General features: G+C 37.6%; 1 protein-coding gene across 3 annotated transcripts in view; it reads right to left on the bottom strand.

Moving 5' to 3' along the window:
- LOC120522883 (rho GTPase-activating protein 6) overlaps positions 1-20,462 on the bottom strand; it is a 207,711-nt gene that overhangs the window by 41,509 nt on the left and 145,740 nt on the right. For all 3 annotated transcript variants that reach the window (XM_039743631.1, XM_039743630.1, XM_039743633.1), the window contains 2 exons: positions 14,190-14,446; positions 5,734-5,929 (listed from right to left, as the gene is read on the bottom strand). In XM_039743631.1, coding sequence (XP_039599565.1) covers positions 5,734-5,929; positions 14,190-14,446 — 453 coding nt within the window. The remainder of the gene's footprint in view (positions 1-5,733; positions 5,930-14,189; positions 14,447-20,462) is intronic.

Genomic DNA, 20,462 nt, shown 5'->3' with positions numbered 1-20,462 from the left:
GAGAATGACAGGTTAAGGAACTTGCTCAATTTTACTTAATTTGTTGGCAAATTATTAAGTCCTGGTAAATGTGTACTAATCTTTCTTTAGAACATATAAGAAAAATATTATAATGGACCAAAAAAATAATTTTGAACTTTGCATCACATATTGCTTAAGAGTATACAATTACCAAAGCAGCTAGTCCTTCAGGAAAATGTAGGTCAACCCTTAAAGCTCTGTTGTAAAAGTGAAGCCATATGAGCCATGAACCAGTCTCCTGGTTGCCACCACAATAGCAAAAGTTGCACAGCTGACTATCAAAAGTTAATCACAGCAGCAGAATAAAGTTAAGGGCTTAAAAGTGAACCTGCAGGAACATCAAAAACAAGTTGCTGGCTACAGCAACTGAGGTATTAAAAGCAGTAGACAATAACAATTTTCACAGCAACACTGTTAGATTACATTTAAGAGAGCTGCCTCACACGTCTCAGCACACCTGCACAAACAAACCACAAGACTCATCCTGTGTGCTTATGTTCAGTATCGTGCCACCTATTTAATTGCTATAACCCTCCAAGGAAAATTACTAGAATGGTTAATACTAATGAGTTAAGCAGTTTTCACAGTGCAAAGAAAATTTTAATAGCCTTTTTGAATAATTAGTACCACTAAAATTTCTAGTCTGTCAGGAAATCTTGATGCCTTGGGCTACTGGACTACTGCTAATTCAAAATTCAAACACTTGTAATCTTAAAGAAATTTTAAATTGGTTTAGCAAAGGTGTTTTTCTTCTGTTGTTGAGTAAAACTGAATATTCTCTTCTCACTTTACTATTGCTGATGGGTTATTATTCTTTCAGTTGAGCAGGATAAGATGTCGTACCAACATGGAAGAGCAGGTTATCACCATAGATTGTTCATTAAGCAGCAATATTCCAAGTGGAGTTATACCAAGGATTTTGTCAACCCAAGACTACTTCTTCTTCTTTCGGCTGCTCCCGTTAGGGGTTGCCACAGCGGACCATCTTTTTTCATATTTTTCTGTCCTCTGCATCTTGTTCTATTACACCCATCACCTGCATGTCCTCTCTCACCACATCCATAAACCTTTGATTAGGCCTTCCTCTTTTGCTCTTCCCTGGCAGCTCTATCCTTAGCATCATTCTCCCAATATACCCAGCATCTCTCCTCTGCACATGTCCAAAGCGACGCAATCTTGCCTCTCTGGCTTTGTCTCCCAACCGTCCAACTTGAGCTGACCCTCTAATGTACTCGTTTGTAATCCTATCCATCGTCGTCACACCAAATGCAAGTCTTAGCATCATTAACTCTGCCACCTCCAACTCTGTCTCCTGCTTTCTGGTCAGTGCCACCGTCTCCAACCCATATAACATAGCTGGTCACACTACCGTCCTGTAGACCTTCCCTTTCACTCTTGCTAATACCAGTCTATCACAAATTACTCCTGACACTCTTCTCCACCCATTCCACCCTGCCTGCACTTTCTTTTTCACCTCTCTTCCACAATCCCCATTACTCTGTACTGTTGATCCCAAGTATTTAAACTCATTTACCTTCACCAACTCTACTCCCTGCATCCTCACCATTCCATTGACCTCCCTCTCATTTACACACATGTATTCTGTGTTGTTCCTACTGACCTTTACTCCTCTCCTCTCTACAGCATATCTCCACCTCTCCAGGGTCTCCTCAACCTGCTACCTTCTCTCACTACAGATCACAATGGCATCAGCAAACATCATAGTCCACGGGGACTTCTGTCTAATCTCGTCTGTCAACCTGTCCATCACCACTGCAGATAAGAAAAGGTTCAGAGCCGATCCCTGATGTAATCCCACCTCCAACTTGAATGCATCTGTCACTTTTACCGCAGACCTCACTATTGTCACACTTCCCTTGTACAAATCCTGTACAACTCTTACGTACTTCTCTGCCACTCCCGACTTCCTCATACAATATCACAGCTCCTCTCGAGACACCCCGTCATATGCTTTCTCCAGGTCCACAAAGACGCAATGCAACTCCTTCTGGCCTTCTCTAAACTTCTCCATCAATATCCTCAGAGCAAACATTGTATCTGTGGTGCTCTTTCTTGGCAAGAAACCATACTGCTGCTTACTAATCATCACTTCACCTCTTAACCTAGCTTCCACTACTCTTTCCCATAACTTCATGCTGTGGCTCATCAATTTTATTCCCATGAAGTTACTGCAGTCCTGAACATCCCCCTTATTCTTAAATATCAGCACCAGTACACTTCTTCTCCACTCCTCAGACATCTTCTCACTTTCCAATATTCTATTAAACAAACACTGCCATATCTACTAGACACCTCCATGCTTCCACATTTATGTCATCTGTATCAACAGCCTTTCCATTTTTCATCCTCTTCAAAGCTGTCCTTACTTCCTCCTTGCTAATCCATTGCACTTCCTGATTCACTATCTCCACATCATCCAACCTCTTCTCTCTCTCGTTCTTTTCATTCATTAGCCTCTCAAAGTACTCTTTCCATCTGCTTCACACACTCTCCTCGATGGTGAGTATGTTTCCATCTTTATCTTTTATCACCCTAACCTGCTGCACATCTTTCCCAGCTCTGTCCCTCTGTCTAGCCAATTCGTACAGATCCTTTTCTCCCTCCTTAGTGTACAACCTCTCATACAACTCATCACATGCTTTTTCTTTAGCCTTTGCCACCTCTCTCTTCACCTTGTGACTTATCTCCTTGTACTCTTGTCTACTTTCTGTTTCTCTCTGACTATCCCACTTCTTCTTTGCCATCCTCTTCCTCTGTATACTCTCCTGCATTTCCTCATTCCACCACCAGGTTTCCTTTTCCTCCTTCCAGATGTCACGCCAAGCACCCTTCTTGCTGTCACCATCACTACATCTGCTGTCTGGTAACTCTTCACTGGCACCCAGTGCCTGTCTCACCTCTCCCTAAACTCAACATTGCAGTTTTCCTTTTTCAACTTCCACCAATTGATCCTTGGTCACTCTCTTCCTCTTCTTGATCTCCAACGTCATTCTACAGACCACCATCCTATGCTGCTTAACTATACTTTCTTCTACCACCACTTTGCAGTCTTCAATCTCCTTCAGATCAACTCTTCTGCATAGGATGTAATTTACCTGTGTGCATCTTCCTCCACTCTTATACGTAACCCTATATTCCTCCCTCTTCTTAAAATATGTATTCACCACAGCAATGTCCATCCTTTTGGCAAATTACACTATCCTCTGACCTTCTTCATTCCTCTCCTTGACACCATACCTACCCATCACCTCCTCGTCTCCACTGTTCCCTTCACCAACATGCCCATTGAAATCCGTTCCAATCACCACTTTCTGTCACTTGGGTACATTGTTCATCACTTCATCCAACTTACTCCAAAAATCTTCTTTTTCGCCCATTGCACACCCAACTTGCAGTGCATATGCACTAATAACATTCATCATCACACCTCCAATTTCCAGCTTCATAATCATTACTCTGCCTGACACTCTTTTCACCTACAAAACACTCTTCACATACTGTTCCTTCAGAATAACTCCTACTCCATTTCTCCTCCTATCCACACCATGATAGAACAATTTGAATCCAACTCCAATCCACCTGGCCTTACTCCCCTTCCATTTAATCTCTTGCATGCACTATATATCAACCTTCCGTCTCTTCATCATATCTGCTAACTCTCTCCCCTTACCAGTCATACTGCCAACATTCAAAGTTCCTACCCTCAGTTCCACTCTCCTTACTTTCCTTCTCTACTCCTGCCTCCGGACACGTCTCCCCCCTCTTCTTCTCCTTCTTCTTCTTTGCCCAACAGTAGCCCAATTTCCACCAGCACCCTGTTGGCTAACAGTCCTGGTGGCGGTCGTTGTTAACCCGAGGCTCGACTGATCCGATATGGAAATATGTATTGTTGTCCGCATATTGATTTGACAAAAATTTACACCCTCACCATTTATCCGGGCTTGGGGCCGGCACAAAGAAACATACTGGTTTGTGCATCCCCTGTAGCTGGGTTAACCAACCCAAGACTACTAAATCTACTAAATAAGCAGAGAGTGAACATTCCCAAAACATATAACCCAGTGTAGCAGGTGAAGATAAATTCATTTTGGATGAATTTAGCACAAAAATATGTATACAATAGATTTAGACCATGTTTTTCATTGTATTTTATATAAGCTGAATTCCATTCAATATTAAGCATTGTTTTGAGTTACTGATCAATCTCTTACAGTCGCAGGCTATTAAAAGAAGCTGGTGGAATGGTAATCTAATGACAGTTGTTCAGCATTATTAAGGTATTACTTTTTATTAATTAGAATCACTGTGAATCATAGTAGTCCTTCTATAGCATTGATTTAACCAGTTGATGTTAAAAAGAAATAACACCATCAAATGAGTCTTGAATATGGTTTTGTTTAATATTGCTGGGAAAAAATATACAGACTTCCCGCCCACAATTGAAAAATGTACTCCAAAAGGCCTCTATATTTCCTCATTCTATAGATTAATGTGACCAGTTGGTTAAACAAATGAGGGTTAGCTAGAAGATGGGGATGACTGTTGGTTGCGTTATGGGTATACTTTATTAGAACAAGGTTTAATAAGAACAGGCCATTTAGCCCAACAAAGTTCACCAATCCCATTCACCTAATTCCTCCAAAATAACATCAAGGAGTTCTGAATGTCCCTAGTGCACTACCATCCACCACACTACTTGATAATTTATTCCGTGTCTATGGTTCTCTGTGTGAAGAAAAACTTCTTAATGTTCATGCAAAATTTACCCTTAAGAAATTCACAACTGTGTCCAGGTGTTCTTGCTGAACTCAATTGAAAGTAACAGCCTGGATCTGCTGTGCAAATGTCATTTATAATTGTAAACACTTCAATTTTGTCACATCTTAATCTATATTTGCTTAAAATTGAAAAGGTTCAACTTCAATAACTCATATACTGCTGTCCTGGAATCATTCAAGTCGCTCACCTATGGATTTTTTCTTGCTTGTATTTGGTGTATCCTGGACACCAAAACTGCTTGTAGTACTGCAGATGAAGCCTCACTAGTGTGTTATAAAGTTTAAGAATAACCTTTGACTTTTATTCCACACATTGTGCTATACATCCCAATATTCCATTACCTTTCTGAATGGCTTGCAAATACTGCCTGGAGGTTGATCGTGACAAGTCTACTGTGACTCATAGGTTCTTCTCATAAGGGATAGTTTCAAGTTTTAGACCTATATTAAAATCTAACTTCTGTCACAAATCTGCCATAGCCTGTGTAGTATCCATGTTTCTCTGTAATGATTCAACAGATTCTAGATTATCTGCCAATCCACCTAGCTTGGCATCATCTGCTACCTTAACCACCTTCTTGTTTATATTCCAGTCCAGATAAGTTATTTATATTAAAAGTAGTAGCAGCCCTAGCATTGTATGGGAATACACTCTTGGTAAGGTACATTTTAACAAGAAAGGTTCCGTTTTTTTCAAATGTGTCATACACTTTTTCAACAACTAGGATATCATAGTGAAGAGAAAACCATAATGTTGTTTGCCTTTTTAAGCCATTTGATCACTTTTCCAATTCAGCAAACTCTTTAGTTGAACAGTACTTGCTAGCATTGGGATTTCTTTTTTCAAATTTTCTCCTCAAACACGTTTAGTTAAAAGGTTGCAAAATAAAAAATATGATTCATCAGAGCTTACCGTATTTTTCTATGTGCTGACTACAACTGTCAACTAGTCTAGGGACTTGACGGTAAATTGGGTTAAGGCTTAGTTTCTTGTCTCTCTGCTTCTCCTTTTTGTTCTGAGCCTCTGTTGGCAGAGACAACTGAAGTGCTTCTAATAATCTTGACTGGTTGTCATCTAGATCTGTTATGGAGTCGACAGACATACCACCCTGAAAAGAGGAGAAAAAAAGAAAAGTAAGGCAAAGAGATGTACTGAATAAAACAAACTAAATGCATGTATATGGAATTTATATTCACTAAATTACAAACTTGTCCAATTAAGATTTTCTGTATCTTAATTTATTACATATTTATCTAAACTATAATAAAGGATTTATGCTTGCATCAACTGCAGTTGTACAGTAGTCACTGTAAACAAACATTTCCTCTAATTGCGGATCAGGCTACTTCACAATACAGTATAATGGATGAATTCTGACCCACTTTTGATGACCAGCTTCTTTAAATTAGTAACATGTAAATGGTTTTAAAGCACAAACTGTTTGCTTTTATTCCTGCTCTACCATTCCCATGGGTTTTGGCATAAATATTCACTTGTCACTCCAAACAAAGAATTTTATGATTTTTTACCCAGGCTTATTTTTGTGAATTCATACACTTTCCCTACAAACTTATAATTGAATCAACATTCTTCAAAAAACTGTAGAACAGATAAATGGATTTTCAGATTTGCAACATTAAAAGCCAGTATGTCAGATTTGTATCATATCTATCGTTATATAATAAACTAGCAAAATAACAGTGCTTCGCAGCGGAGAAGTAGTGTGTTAAAGAAGTAATGAAAAAGAAAAGGAAACATTTTGAAAATAACGTAACATGATTGTCTATGTAATTGTTTTGTCACTGTTATGAGCGTAAAGAGCCAAGAGCCAGGCGGTGGGTATGCATGACGCGTTTCCCAATCCGCCTCGACTCGGGGATTCACCCAAGCTGACGCTGCCAGACCGTCAGCTCACTCAGTGTTCCTTGTTCTCCCATAGCGTGAGGATTTACGCATTTGTGCGCTTGTGATTTCATTGTTTCGCTGTAGCAGTTCGCCGTATAAGCGTGTCCAAAAATATCGTGGACATGCAGACGGAGAATAGGAGATGATTGCCCTCAAGAGGAGAGAGATAAATTTTTCTTCACCATAGAAATGTGAAATGTGACTCAATTCAACTTACATTCCTACCAAAGATATTTCTGTCGACTAAAAAGAACCTACTTATATCCAAATAGAACTTGAAAAGATGTATTTTATCGAATCTGAGCGTGCATTTTAGATAGACTTAACGCGCACTACATCGAGCCCCGTGCTATTGTGGTCTGGCCTGCATGCCTCAATAAGTCACCGTCGCTTTGCTCTTACTTTTTTACCGTTCATTTAATCATGGGCCTCTCTACAGTTTTGTTTATTTTCAGGTTGTAATGTTCATTAAATTTACGCATGATCTGGTCCATTGGCGGACCGTGCATCTCACCTAGGCCTTCAGTACTGCTCCGTCTGAATCAACCCGCCCCTCAAAAACTAATTTATGGTTATAAAAACCATCTTAATATGCAGAAATACAGTATAAAGAGCCGCTGCATCGCAGATAGATAACTCCTGTAGCCACAATAAATGTTCCTTTCTACTGTAGCCACAGCCACGACACACATAAAAAACATCAATAATAACTTATAAACTTGCAATATTATTTAGGAAAATCGTAACATTTTACTCATCAAAAATTCGGATTATTTGTAAACAAAATCCGTCCTCCTCTCTTTCCTCAAAAACAGTTCAATCACTCTGTCGTACGGATTATCTGTGCGCCTCAGTTCCATCGAAAAGTCCCTTTCTATTGTCATCGAAGCTAATGCTAAAAATCGAACCTGCGGCTTCTATCCAATCAATGGGTCTGAATACGGTGACATCGCCGTACGCCTGCTAGAGGGCCGTACTGACACCAACTCAAAATCTGATTGGTTGAAGCAACAGGTTAATCGACATTTTTTCTGTGTTAGAGTGCCTGCACAATGGATTGTAAAGTCCTCTCTGCCTGGCAACAAATGATAGCTGAAATGTGATTGGTTAAATGCTTTAATACGAAAATACATGCCTGGAAGCAGCACAACCATCAGAAAAGCTATGAAAGGAAGCGGACAGACTATTTGGAATTATTTAAAAAGTATTCATGGACAAAATATAATTAACATCAGTTTGTGATTCAGATATTTTTACTTATGAATATGCTAAGCACAGTCCTTCACCTGCGAATATTTACCTTATATGGGCAGGCACTCAATTATGTGGGAGGCGGGATGACGCGAGACATAACTCCACCTCCCACGGCCATCGAGCTGCAGTCTATTACAGTATATGGATGAAAAAATAGGTTCCAGTTATGACCATTACGCGTAGAATTTCAAAATGAAACCTGCCCAACTTTTGTAAGTAAGCTGTAAGGAATGAGCCTGCCAAATTTCAGCTTTCTACCTACACGAGAATTAGTGATGAGTCAGTGAGTCAGTCAGTGAGGGCTTTGCCTTTTATTAGTATAGATACACAGAAGGCTCTGTGGGACTAAAATTTATTTAATTTGGTTAAATAGTTCACGCTTTCTAAATATTATTTTATTTGTTTTGATTCATAAAAAATTACACAGAAAAAAGAGGAGGTTATTGGTTTTGTTCAATTAGTTTAGCATAGTTTGGACACAATATACCTAAAAAAATGACTCTATTATTTTGTTCTACAATAAAATTTTATATGACTTTTTGTAGTAGATTTTCATTTTAAAGATTTAAATCCTGCATTCTTATCAGAGAGAGGTGTTTGGTTAATCCAGTCTGCATGACTATTAAAACTCACAGTAAGAAAATAATTGAGAAGTAAACATTAAACATTCTGCCTCAGACCAAATGAACATCAATGTGAGTAGTTTACCAATGACTGAAAAACAAGATATGTGAAAGTGTATTTACTTTGGTAGCAAGAAAAGTCAGGTTGTAATACAGTAGGTCTAAATAATACTAGAAAAGACAAAAAGTTGATGAGAGACATGAGAAATCTCCTGCAGCTATAGTAATTTTTTTCAAAAGCAAAAGTCAGAAAGACATTAGCAAGGTGAATTAGTGTTAACTGTGTTAAATACACTGAGATGAATGAACTATATACTAATGTTTTTTAAGAGTTATGAAGACCAAAAGAAGTTACATGCATTTATGTAGTACCTAATGTACAGTGTCACCAACTAATTGTTCACAAGAATATGAGTAAATGTAGTGTAAAAGTAGTCATAGCTTACTAGCTCTATTAATTATTCACAGGTTTGACAGTAGACACGCATGCTACTGTACATACTTTGATTAAATCAACAGTCACATGAAGTAACCTACATACAGAACTTGTTAGCACTGTTTTACCACAAAAGGCCAGCAGCATACACTGACCTAATGAATGCTGAAACTGAATGAATGCAACTTCAGTAGTTTTTTGGGGTTTTTGTGCAATGCAACTGCACTGAAAGTAAATATCTTTTAAAGATGACAAACAGGTTTCTTAAGTAAATTTGTAGCTTCTTAAGTAATTGCTTCAGAGGGTGGAGATGACAGTAATGGCAAATAAACTCCACAGTGTGCAAATGTAAAAGCATAAACTAAAGTAGTAACTGCATTTATTCAATGTTGAAACTGAACTACTTCTGACATACTGTATTATTTATGCAAAAATGATTGTTATAATTATAATGGAAAACCCTACTCATTACATTTAGGTTTTACTATAAAGGGAAAATAATATGCATTCATTTTTAAAAGTCCTTTACTGTCTGCTCTAGTTTTAAATTTGATAATGGTGGTAAACATTTTTTCAAATGTACTTTCATGCCTCTCCTGATTTTTTATCAATGCTGTATTTTCCATTTGTATTTAAATTTGTTTCTTATGTTGTATTTTGCTGGTTCTTATGATACCATACTGATATCATACTGATATTTTAAATGATATAAGAATCTTAAGAAGTAGGAAGGACAGACATCCTGGCCAGAATAAAGGAAGGATTTATATGTGGGCAGGAAGGATCGAACAAACAGGCTCATTAGGAGCAGTTCATTCCCTCATCTGACAGGTGGCAGTATTTTTTAAGGCTGGACAAGTTTAAGACACCCACAGGGTGGCACTGAAATTGGAATCTGGAGACACAGCGTTGCCAGGGTCATTGGCGAAAGCAAGAGGGTACTGCTGGGACAGACTGCCCTGGTTTCTGCATGACCTGAATGTGGTTTGGAGAACTTAAGACAGGAAAAAGAAGCAGTTCCTGGGTCAACTCTCTTGGAGGGATAAGGAGTGAATTGATTTATCTGGCTGGTATTCTTGTAAGCAAGGTGTTAGAGGTAAATAAAACCCTTTCATTTGAAATGGCATTGTGTTTGTGAATTGTTGTATTTGTGGTTTGGGCTTAGTGGTACTGCCTTGTAGTTACTATATATATATATATATATATATATATATATATATATATATATATATATATATATATATATATATATATATAAGTTAAATTTTCATATGTTGCAAAGCACTTTGAGCTATATGCTTTGTGTGAAAATGTGCTGAGACAAAACATTAAGTACAAATACAAGTTTTATTTTCTTTAGGCATCTATATAACATTGCAATCACAGCATTTTTTTCCATATCAATCCCTTTTTCCTTCAAAACACGTTGATTAATATGGCAATGCAATGAGGCTAACAACTTTCTAGCAGTTATTAGGGAATGCTTCTAGTTATATGGCATTTCAAATTGTATCTAGTCCAGACCACAGCTCTTTCAAAATGCTTGTGTTGGAGTCTTAATGAAAACAACAATCTGATCAAATTGCTCAACTACTAACATCTAATTTATCAAATTTCAGTAAATTACACGATTGCCTTTAAAAGTCTATTTATAACTTGGAAAACATTTTCCTTTTTACACTGGTATGTATACATGTTTTCCATGGCCCAGAATGGCTGTCCTTCTCAAAGAGACCAAGGGTAAAATAGCTTTTTACCATCTTAAATAACAGAAGTAACACAGCAATTAAATTTAAAGGTGATCACATTTAAATATTTTGGTACCAAAGTGCTTTTTAATTCTAGACCAAAGTCTATGGTATATGTGATCAGTTTGCTCTATTGTTAGTTTTCTAAATTTAGCCCCTGCTTATCTAAGTGTGAAATTATAACTATAAGTAAAAATGTCTGCTAGTATACAATGCTGAGCAAAGTTTAAGATACAAGGAAAAGAACCATCAGCTCTACTGACCTGCCTCATGAGTTGTCCATTTTACTGTAAGTAGTAGAAGGGTGATGTATCATGTTAGCCATTATGGGTGTAATGAGAAGTGAAGCAAAATGATATCTTTTATTTGGCTAACTGAACAGATTACAATATGCAAGTTTTTGAGGCAACTCAGGCTCCTTCTTCAAGCAGGTTGTAGTCTGCCTTGCCTGAAGGTGCCTGAAGAAGATGGCCTGAGCTGCCCCAACAGCTTCCATATTGTAATCTGTTCAGTTAGCCAAATAAAAGGAATCATTTTGCTTGACTTCTCAGTACTGTAAGGAAATAAATAAACTTAAGACAAGATACATCAACTTCTACAAGATTACTGAATACTGTGTTGGTCATATCACATTTTGATATGACCAACACTAGTTTGCTAGTCCTGTATTAGGGGGCTCCAAAAGGCACAGTTATCAATTATTTTTAGATTTGCTACATACTGTATACATTTAAAAGTGATGATTAGTGATTGGCTATTTTTTCATGCATGAACATTACTGGGATATCACAAACAATTAAATATATTTTGTTTTGTGGAACCATGAAAATAATTAAAGAAAGAGTGACTGTTAAATTGATCAGGTTTGCTTAAGCTTTCTTTTTTTTTACTCATTAAAGCACAAAACAGCAAATATTTACCACTGTCTAGATTGTCAATAATGTACAGTATGTGCGTCTTGGGAACTGCAGGTCTAAAACTGTGGTTAGCAACACAGGAGCGTTGCAGGGGACTGAACTTTCTCCGGTCCTGTTCAGTCTATATACATCGAACTTCCAAGTCGGAGTCCTGCCACGTACAAGCGTTCGCTGACGACACTGCTATTGTGGGTTGCATCAGGAGTGGGCAGGAGGAGGAGTATAGGAACCTAATTAAGGACTTTGTTAAATGGTGCAACTCAAACCACTTACACCTGAACACCAGCAAAACCATGGAGCTGGTGGTGGATTTTAGGAGACCCAGGCCCCTCCTGGACCCCGTGATTATCAGAGGCGACAATGTGCAGAGGGTGCAGACATATAAATACCTGGGAGTGCAGTTGGATGATAAATTGGACTGGACTGCCAATGCTGATGCTCTGTGCAAGAGAGGACAGAGCTGACTATACTTCCTTAGAAGGCTGGTGTCCTTCAACATCTGCAATAAGATGCTGCAGATATTCTATAAGAATAAGCATAAAGAGGAAGGATGCCTCATGCCTGGACAAACTGTTGAGGAAGGCAGGCTCTATTGTAGGCATGGAGCTGGACAGTTTGACATCTGTGAAAGAGCGACAGGCGCTGAGCAGGCTCCTGTCAATCATGGAAAATCCACTGCATCCACTAAACAGCATCATCTCCAGACAGAGGAGCAGCTTCAGCGACAGACTGCTGTCACTGTCCTGCTCCACTGACAGACTAAGGAGATCATTCCTCCCCTACACTATGCAACTCTTCAATTCCACCCCTTTTTGGGTAAACGTTAACATTATACAAAGTTATTGTCTGTTTTACCTGCATTTTTATCACTCTTTAATTTAATATTGTTTTTTATTGTTTTTTATCAGTATGCTGCTGCTGGAATAAGTGAATTTCCCCTTGGGATTAATAAAGTATCTATCTATCTATCTATCTATCTATCTATCTATCTATCTATCTATCTATCTATCTATCTATCTATCTATCTATCTATCTATCTATTATTGTATAATCATTTTGGAGGAGAGTTTAACATATGAATATGAATGCTACCCTAACTTGACATATTTTATAATTGATTATATATAAAAGTACAGATTTTGTGGTGATTTGGCCTTCTAGGGATGTGAATGCATGAATGACTGGCAAGACAGATAACCATTTAAGATGTAGTGAACTAAAAGTGAGCACAAAAGGGCAGGACCAGGCTGCTCTATCAGAGAGATCGTATCAGATTTGCCAGCCACACTACCACTGAAGGTGCCAGAAGATATAATGCCTGCTTCACTGAATGGACAATGAGGGGCAGGCTCTATGCTGTTGGCCTTATAGGAAGGTAGCGTGTCAGAGGTCCACTTCATGCAAGTACACCTGTTACATAATATAACTAGACCAGGACACACACACACAGAGCAGTGACCTCAACTCGACTAAAGAACAAATGCTGCCATTAGTTTCAAAGCAAATGATAAAGAGGACCAGAAAACTTCAAAAAGTCAATTTATCAGCATTGTTTCAAACAGGTAGTCTTTCATTTCTCAAATACAAGAAAATTGTGGACACTCTTAAACACAATCATTTCTGTGCTTTTTATCAAATGATGCTCTGTTTTTTCGTTGTTGACCTCACCATTCACATTTGGGACCCAACATTTATGATTACTTTTTATAAGCAGTTGCAATTTGTAGCAATACATTTATTGCCACTTGTTATTTATAGGCTACCTTTTAATGAACTGTTTATATAAATGTACTCTGCTTAAATTAACAAGTATAATAAAATATAAATAAATAGCTTTTACTTCTACATATCATATAGGCTACGAAAGGTAGTTAATTAATTTGTACTGTTTAAATAAAACCGCACTGTTTGTTTACATAAAAATACAAAAAAGATAAATGGCCTACCCCTACTGTGAGCTGTTTTATGAAGATCTTTAAAACAGTTTATGCTATAAATTAAACTATACAGAATTAATCTAAGAGATTGACAATCGGTTAGGATCACACTAGTGTTCATTCTGATTTGAGCTGTTACTTTTTCTTTGTATTGCAGAGTTTTAGTTGTAGTTTATAATTTTGGAACACCCCATTTGTTTTCACTTTGCTTTTGGATTTTTTTTACTGTTGTTTCTTGCACTATAATCATTATTGTATATACATATGTACAATATGTATGGCTGGTGTCATGTTCTTGCAAGCAACAAGACTCTTAAATGTGGTAAAAAAATGTTCACATTGCATGTTTATCATATCTTTGTATAATTCATAAATGTCCCTGTGGCCTTGACAGAAATAAAAACATTGAGCCACTGCCACTGTTTAAGACCCAAATATTTGTGGTGTGCTTGGTGATATATGTTTAGCCAAATATTACGAAAAACTGAACAATCAAAACTTTTAATTGTTTACAGAGCTGAAATGTTAAAAGAAAAGACACAGCCTACCCTTCTGCGTACTCTTGGCGCTGCCTCAGGTGTATTGGGAGATGTAGATTCATTTGGAGTTTCAGATGTAGAGCTTAGAGATGAATTACTGCTCGAAAGCTCCTTGTTTTGTCTTTTCATTCCAAACTGCAAAAGTGATGTGACCAGGTCGGGTGACTCTTTCTGATCATCCTTCTGGGAGTCCTGCCTCTGTTTGTGAGTTCTATCATTGGTTATCACCTGAGACAAAGGCATGCCAAAGGCTTGAGGCACAAACTCTGAAAACAAAAAATAACATTTATTTCATTAAAATGTAACTCAGAAATAAACATTAGACTACAAAAGATTGGTTGGTGAAACAATGTAAAAACATGCCAGAAGCAAAGGTGATGAAAAAGGGAGAAGGATCTACAAAACAATATACAGATCATTAAGCTGCATAATTGTGTGTGCTATGGTATGCTATGAGGTTTTACCACCCCACTAAAAGTGATGGAAATAAAATGTTTAGAATTTAAACTACAGTATTTCAATTTATTGTATTACAGTTATAGTATTGCAGTGTAAAAAATATTTAATGAACCTCAGAAGGAACAAGATTCTTAAATAATGTAATATTCTGGTAGACTTTGGACATCTGGCCATTACTTGGCAAAGAGGGAATGCATAGCTGCATTAAAGAGTAGTGGACACTTTTGTGTTACAGTTGAGTGATAAATCATATTTATCAATTAAATTGAATTTTAGGCTTAGAGTGATTTAGAAAAATTAAAATCTTGATTTACTTCTACCTGGAAAATTACAGCACGCTCCATCAGACTTCCTTAGAACCCCGCATACAAACACAGTAGCAAGATGAACACACACTCGTCAGTAAGTGAGCAGCTCATATCTAAAACTGACAGTGTCTCCTCAGTCATTTGGAAATGCTTCAGATATACAAAATCCAATGTCAAACAAACTACTGTCTAAGGGAATGTCTGTCTAAAGTCTGTGGCAACTAAAGGTAAAAGCATGGCAAACCTATTCTAGCATTTGTGTCAGAGGCACACACCTGAGTGGGAAAAGTATGTAGTTCTGTGAGATTCACAAGCAAGCGGAAGCTATGAAAGGCTTGCTAAAATGCAGGTTACAATAGTGGCATAATTTTCCCATTGCATATAATAAGTAGGTGCACTGGAGGAAAGAAATTACAGATGCGGTTAAGTTTCATATCACCAAAGATATGGTGTCCATATATACTGTGGAAAAGAATGGTTTCATCCAGATGCTAAATAAAAACAGCTACAGATATGAGTTACCAAGGCAAAAGTATTCTGATGAAGTAGCCCTGTCCCATCCGAACAACGTTACAAGTGAAGAAACACAAATCAGCTTTTGAATATGCTATTTTACTCCACTACAACAGAGGTATGGCCCAGATGTACCATGCAGCCCTGCATGAGTTTGATAGCACTATTTGTGACTAATGATTGGACTCTACAAAGTGTCTGCCTCCAAACGTCTTCCATAGTGACCTCACTGGTGAAATCATCTCCTAGCGGCTGAAAGATACACTGGCCTCTTGAAACCTCAGGGAAGACCGACAAATCTGTAGGACAATGGATAGGAGCACCAACCTGATCAGAGCTCTTAAAGTTAATGAGTTGACTCACCTCTAGTCGATACAAACTGTGCAATGCCATAGGTGTCAAAATGCATTGAATAATTAAAACTGATTGATTTATTGTTTAATAAATAATGAATTACAACATGAATTTATTTTAACTGAAAGGTTCTTTTATAACGTTTATTTGATTTTATGAAGCAATACTGTGACACATACCAGGAATAGCAGCCCAGGTCCTGGAGTCAGATAAAAAAGCAGACACCTATTTAGACATATTGGAGTCAGTCAACAGAGCTGTGAAACCATTCCTAGATCTCATTGATGCACTGTATGAAGAGGCTTATTTCAGTCTCTTACCTCCCTTTATTCAAGAAGGGGACACTGAGGTAAAAGAACAAATTGGGGAAAAAAAAAAACACACTGGAATACTTTGATAGAAAATACAGAGACCCTGTTACAGCTGAACTCTTGGATATGGCCTCAGTGGTGGACCCCAGGATCCAGACAAATACCTTTGGCCATGACTAGGTGGAACAAATTAGGAAAAAAACTTTTTTGGAGCTAACATATTTCTTTGCTGACAAAATCACACTACTGCCTGGCCCAGCTGTGCAGATGCATGAAAAACAAGTTCAGTATGAGCCGAAGAAGAAAAAGACTTTAGCATGCTTCTTCAAGAAAAAAATGTTAAACTTAGCTGGAAATCTACTTGTCCCCTGACATAGCTCCAGACACTGATCTACTTTAGTGGTGGAAGTGCCATGAAGCAAACGTCCCGTAGCTCACCAATCAGGTCAAGAAAAATCTCTCCATCCTTGTGATAAGTGCCCCATCAGAGAGGGTCTTTAGCGTGGGGGACAGCATTGTAAAGTACCATAGGGCATGTCTCAAGGCACAGGGAGCAAACAGGCTTGTACACCTTTGCAAAAAACCCATAAAAAAGAAAATTAAAAGCACATCACAATCAATTTTGTTATTTGCCAATTACAATTTGTTTTGTTTAGAAAGGTCTTTCTTCAGATATACAAGACATTTTTTCACAAGGCACTTTTCTGTATGTGTTCTAATTTGTAAACTTGGATTTAGACTTTTTTAATTGCCATGGGAAAATCCATATTTTGCACTTTACCCATGCTAACACCAAGCAGTAAGCAGCAACTGAGCAGCAATCAAGAATAATTCCAGTTCTGAAGCCACTTCTTCTATATGCAATTTTGTACAAAAAACATCATGGGACTTTCTTATAAAGGGGTTTGTTCTTATTGTTAAAGTAAAATAATTTCTCTGTATAGCGTTTCTGAAAAAGAAAAAAAATTGTAAATCGGTTGAAGGAGTGAAAAGAGCTGATATTTTATTTTTAGGCCATATCGTGTATCCCTATTTTGTATGGTAGTTTCAGATTATTGGCAATCTGCTGCATGGAATAAACTTCACTTTACAAAACAACAATACACTGGCGGGTTTCTTGAGAAATCTGTTTTCGTTGTGGCCATTTTTGAACCCAAAATTGAACTTTACGAATGCCATTCCCTTCAACACAAGGAAAGACAATTTACTTACTTTGCTTTACATAATAAAAGGTTTCAGCTGTGCTAACACAATTATAAATGTTTCTCTAGTAGCAAATTAGCATAAAAAAACGATTAATTAAAGATGAGCTAAAAGAATTTATTATAAGACTGGAGTAATGGCTGCTGAAAATGGTGCCTTATAATCATATATGAATAATGAATTATAAATAAGTACTTTCAAACAGTAATAGGCATTTTCAACATTAGTAATATCATGGCTATATTTTCAAATCAATCATAGTATATATTTCTATCAAAAACGTTAACATTTTGGGTGCAACAAGCTGTATGAAACATCACCAATTCTGATTGTTGAGAAATTCTAAAATTAAATTGCAAAAGTTATGAAAGCTACATTAGGAGTTATAAAGAGTGTATTAAGGTTACAATGTAAATGATGACAATGAGTAAATGGATGTGCAAAGAAGAGAAAAATAAAAACAGTGAAAATCTGAGAATGACAGAATTAACCTGTTCACAGTGATGCAGGTAGGACAGGGAAGGCATGGATATAATTTATTTACGGTGCCATGAGAAGAATGGATTGCACCCTTAAAGAATGTCAAAAACCAAAATGTATGTTTTGGTTTTGATGTCAAAACATGGGCCTCGGCACACTACTTTGCCTGGGGGCTATGATGCTGTTCAGATGGCCCTTCATTTAGTGACAAATAAACTATAAAGAAAGGGATGAACGTAGAGACAACAAAACAACCCTACTACCTAAAATTACTTCATAGGTGTCTATAATAGGGAATTGGCTGGCTCACTTTTTCACCTTAATGTTCTGCACAAAAATACTCTCTTCTCCTTGTCCTGTCTTTCTTTTTCACATAATCCTGGGCATTCTTCTTCTCATCAGCTAAGCCTCTGCCTCTTATCTTATGTTGTTATCTTGCACAGGTCTTGACCAAGTTGTTTTTAAAAGGTCTACAGAGTTCAACCAATTTGTATCACTGGACCCTATACAACCAGCTAATTTGTAAAGGACCATTATAATGCTTTATGGTCCAGCTATTGTCATTTCCTTATTACTGTCTAATTTAAAACATGGAAGAAAGAATTATATCTGTAATTAGGAAGTATGAGCTCATAAAGCAAGTTTTTAAATTATTACACTGGTTTCCAGTTTAGTTTACTGCTGATTTTAAAATCCTTATTTTGTCATGAACAGATCATAAAGTGGGGAAAACCCAGCCGCATGGGTTAGCTACCGAACAGTTGGTTGACGCTGTAATAAGCTTGGCCTAGGGTGCAAAATAACCTAGCACCGGCACTAACTGCATGGTGTGCATTGTGCCTTCCTGAAATTCCAAGCCTAAATAAACCTACTATAGGAAGCCAGACCTTTACCTATAGAAATCCAAACTTTGGAAAGACTATCTATGAATATACAGCGATCCAATAAGACTTAACATTTCAACCAAGGCAAAAAACTCATTATTTTAATAAAACACATTCTTAGTTGAAATGCTTTTGAAGCTGTTAGAAAATAGGATGTTTGAAAAATAACTGAACACCATTCAGTCCATCAAGCATGTTTGATCTGCCAGCTGCAAAGCTGTCAATTTTCAAAAGTTGTGAAGGTCTGCTTTACAAGCTATATAAGCATAACGCTGTAGTTTATTCCAGATTCCTTCACCCTTTTGAATGAAGTGCTTCCAAGGTTATGTATTGGTTTTATTTCTGGTTAAATTCTGCTGAGGTCCTCAAACACTTGATTTACTTTTTAATTGAAAGAATGCTGTGTCCTTTGGCAGCACTTGAACCCAGAACTATCAATAACTTGTCTGTGGATGAGCTAGGCAAATGAGGTCACACACAGTTAAGAGGTGGTGCAAAGTGCTCCAGTGCATGTATTCAGTCCAAAAATAATTAAAACAAAGCATAAATGTGTAATTTAGATAATAAATAAAGTGAACAAGTAATTTGTAAAAATGGGTGCTTTTCTGTGAGTTAAAGAGAAATCAATAAATAATCCATATTATAAAAGAACTAATAAAATAACAGTGGGAGGTTGAGCTTTTAGTCACAGGGCCCCTAAACTGTGGAATGGTCTGTCTGCTACTATAAGAGGGGCCCCTTCAGTCTCAGCTTTTAAATCTTGGCTGAAAATTCACTACTTCAGTTTAGCATATGCTAACTAGAGCTGCTGATTACCTGTACAGACTGCATCTCTGTTGTTAGTCATTAGCACTAAAATATAAGTAACATGATAGTTATAATTTGATACTAACCCTCACCTATTCTGTTTCTCTTCTCAGTACTCAAATGTGGCACTTGGTGCCACGGCCCACCTGCCAAGTAGTTTTGCCTGCCTAAGGTAAAGTCATCCCTGATGGAGGATTGCAGGAATTGTGGGAAAAAGGTGTCCTTTCATCGGATTAGCGCTATTTCAGCTGTGGAATGGCCAAATGGGGGAGGCAGCTTGGTGAATGAGGTCTACAGGACTCCAAACAAATCCAAATCATATTATGTGATATCATCTACTGTTAAATTCTACTCCGTAATTCTAAAATTTTTATTTTTATATTGTATTGAGGATTTGTTCTGTTCTGTGTATTGTACTGTATTGTATTGGCCCATTCTTTATGACACCCACTGCACGCCCAACCTACCTGGAAAGGGGTCTCTCTTTGAACTGCCTTTCCCAAGGTTTCTTCCATTTTTTCCCTACAAGGGTTTTTTTTGGAGTTTTTCCTTGTCTTCTTAAAGAGTCAAGTCTGGGGGCTGTCAAGAGGCAGGGCCTTTTAAATCCCATTGCGGCCCTTCTTGTGTGATTTTGGGCTATACAAAAAATAAATTGCTTTGTATTGTATTGTATAAAAACCATAATAAAACCTTGTAGTCATCAGCCTTTCTTTCTACCTCTCTCTCAAGCCCAGCGTGTCCAGTTCATAAATATAGCTCACCCTGCTGGTCACTCAGTCAGCTTCTGTCCTGGCTGCCTCCCTTAGCATCTACCAGACTGCTTTGAGCTGGCTGTCCTTCTGTCTTCCACCTTGTCTGCCTCAGCGTCTATGGTATCTCTGGGAGGGACACCTCTATTGTACCCCACTCCTCCACAGTTATCAGTGGGGGATGATCTACTCCTGAAGCGCTGATCACTTACTC

This window comes from Polypterus senegalus, chromosome 2 (genome assembly GCF_016835505.1).
Source record: "Polypterus senegalus isolate Bchr_013 chromosome 2, ASM1683550v1, whole genome shotgun sequence".
Taxonomy (NCBI): domain Eukaryota; kingdom Metazoa; phylum Chordata; class Cladistia; order Polypteriformes; family Polypteridae; genus Polypterus; species Polypterus senegalus.
Note: the sequence above shows the minus strand (reverse complement) of the source record. Positions and strands in the feature narration are given on the sequence as shown.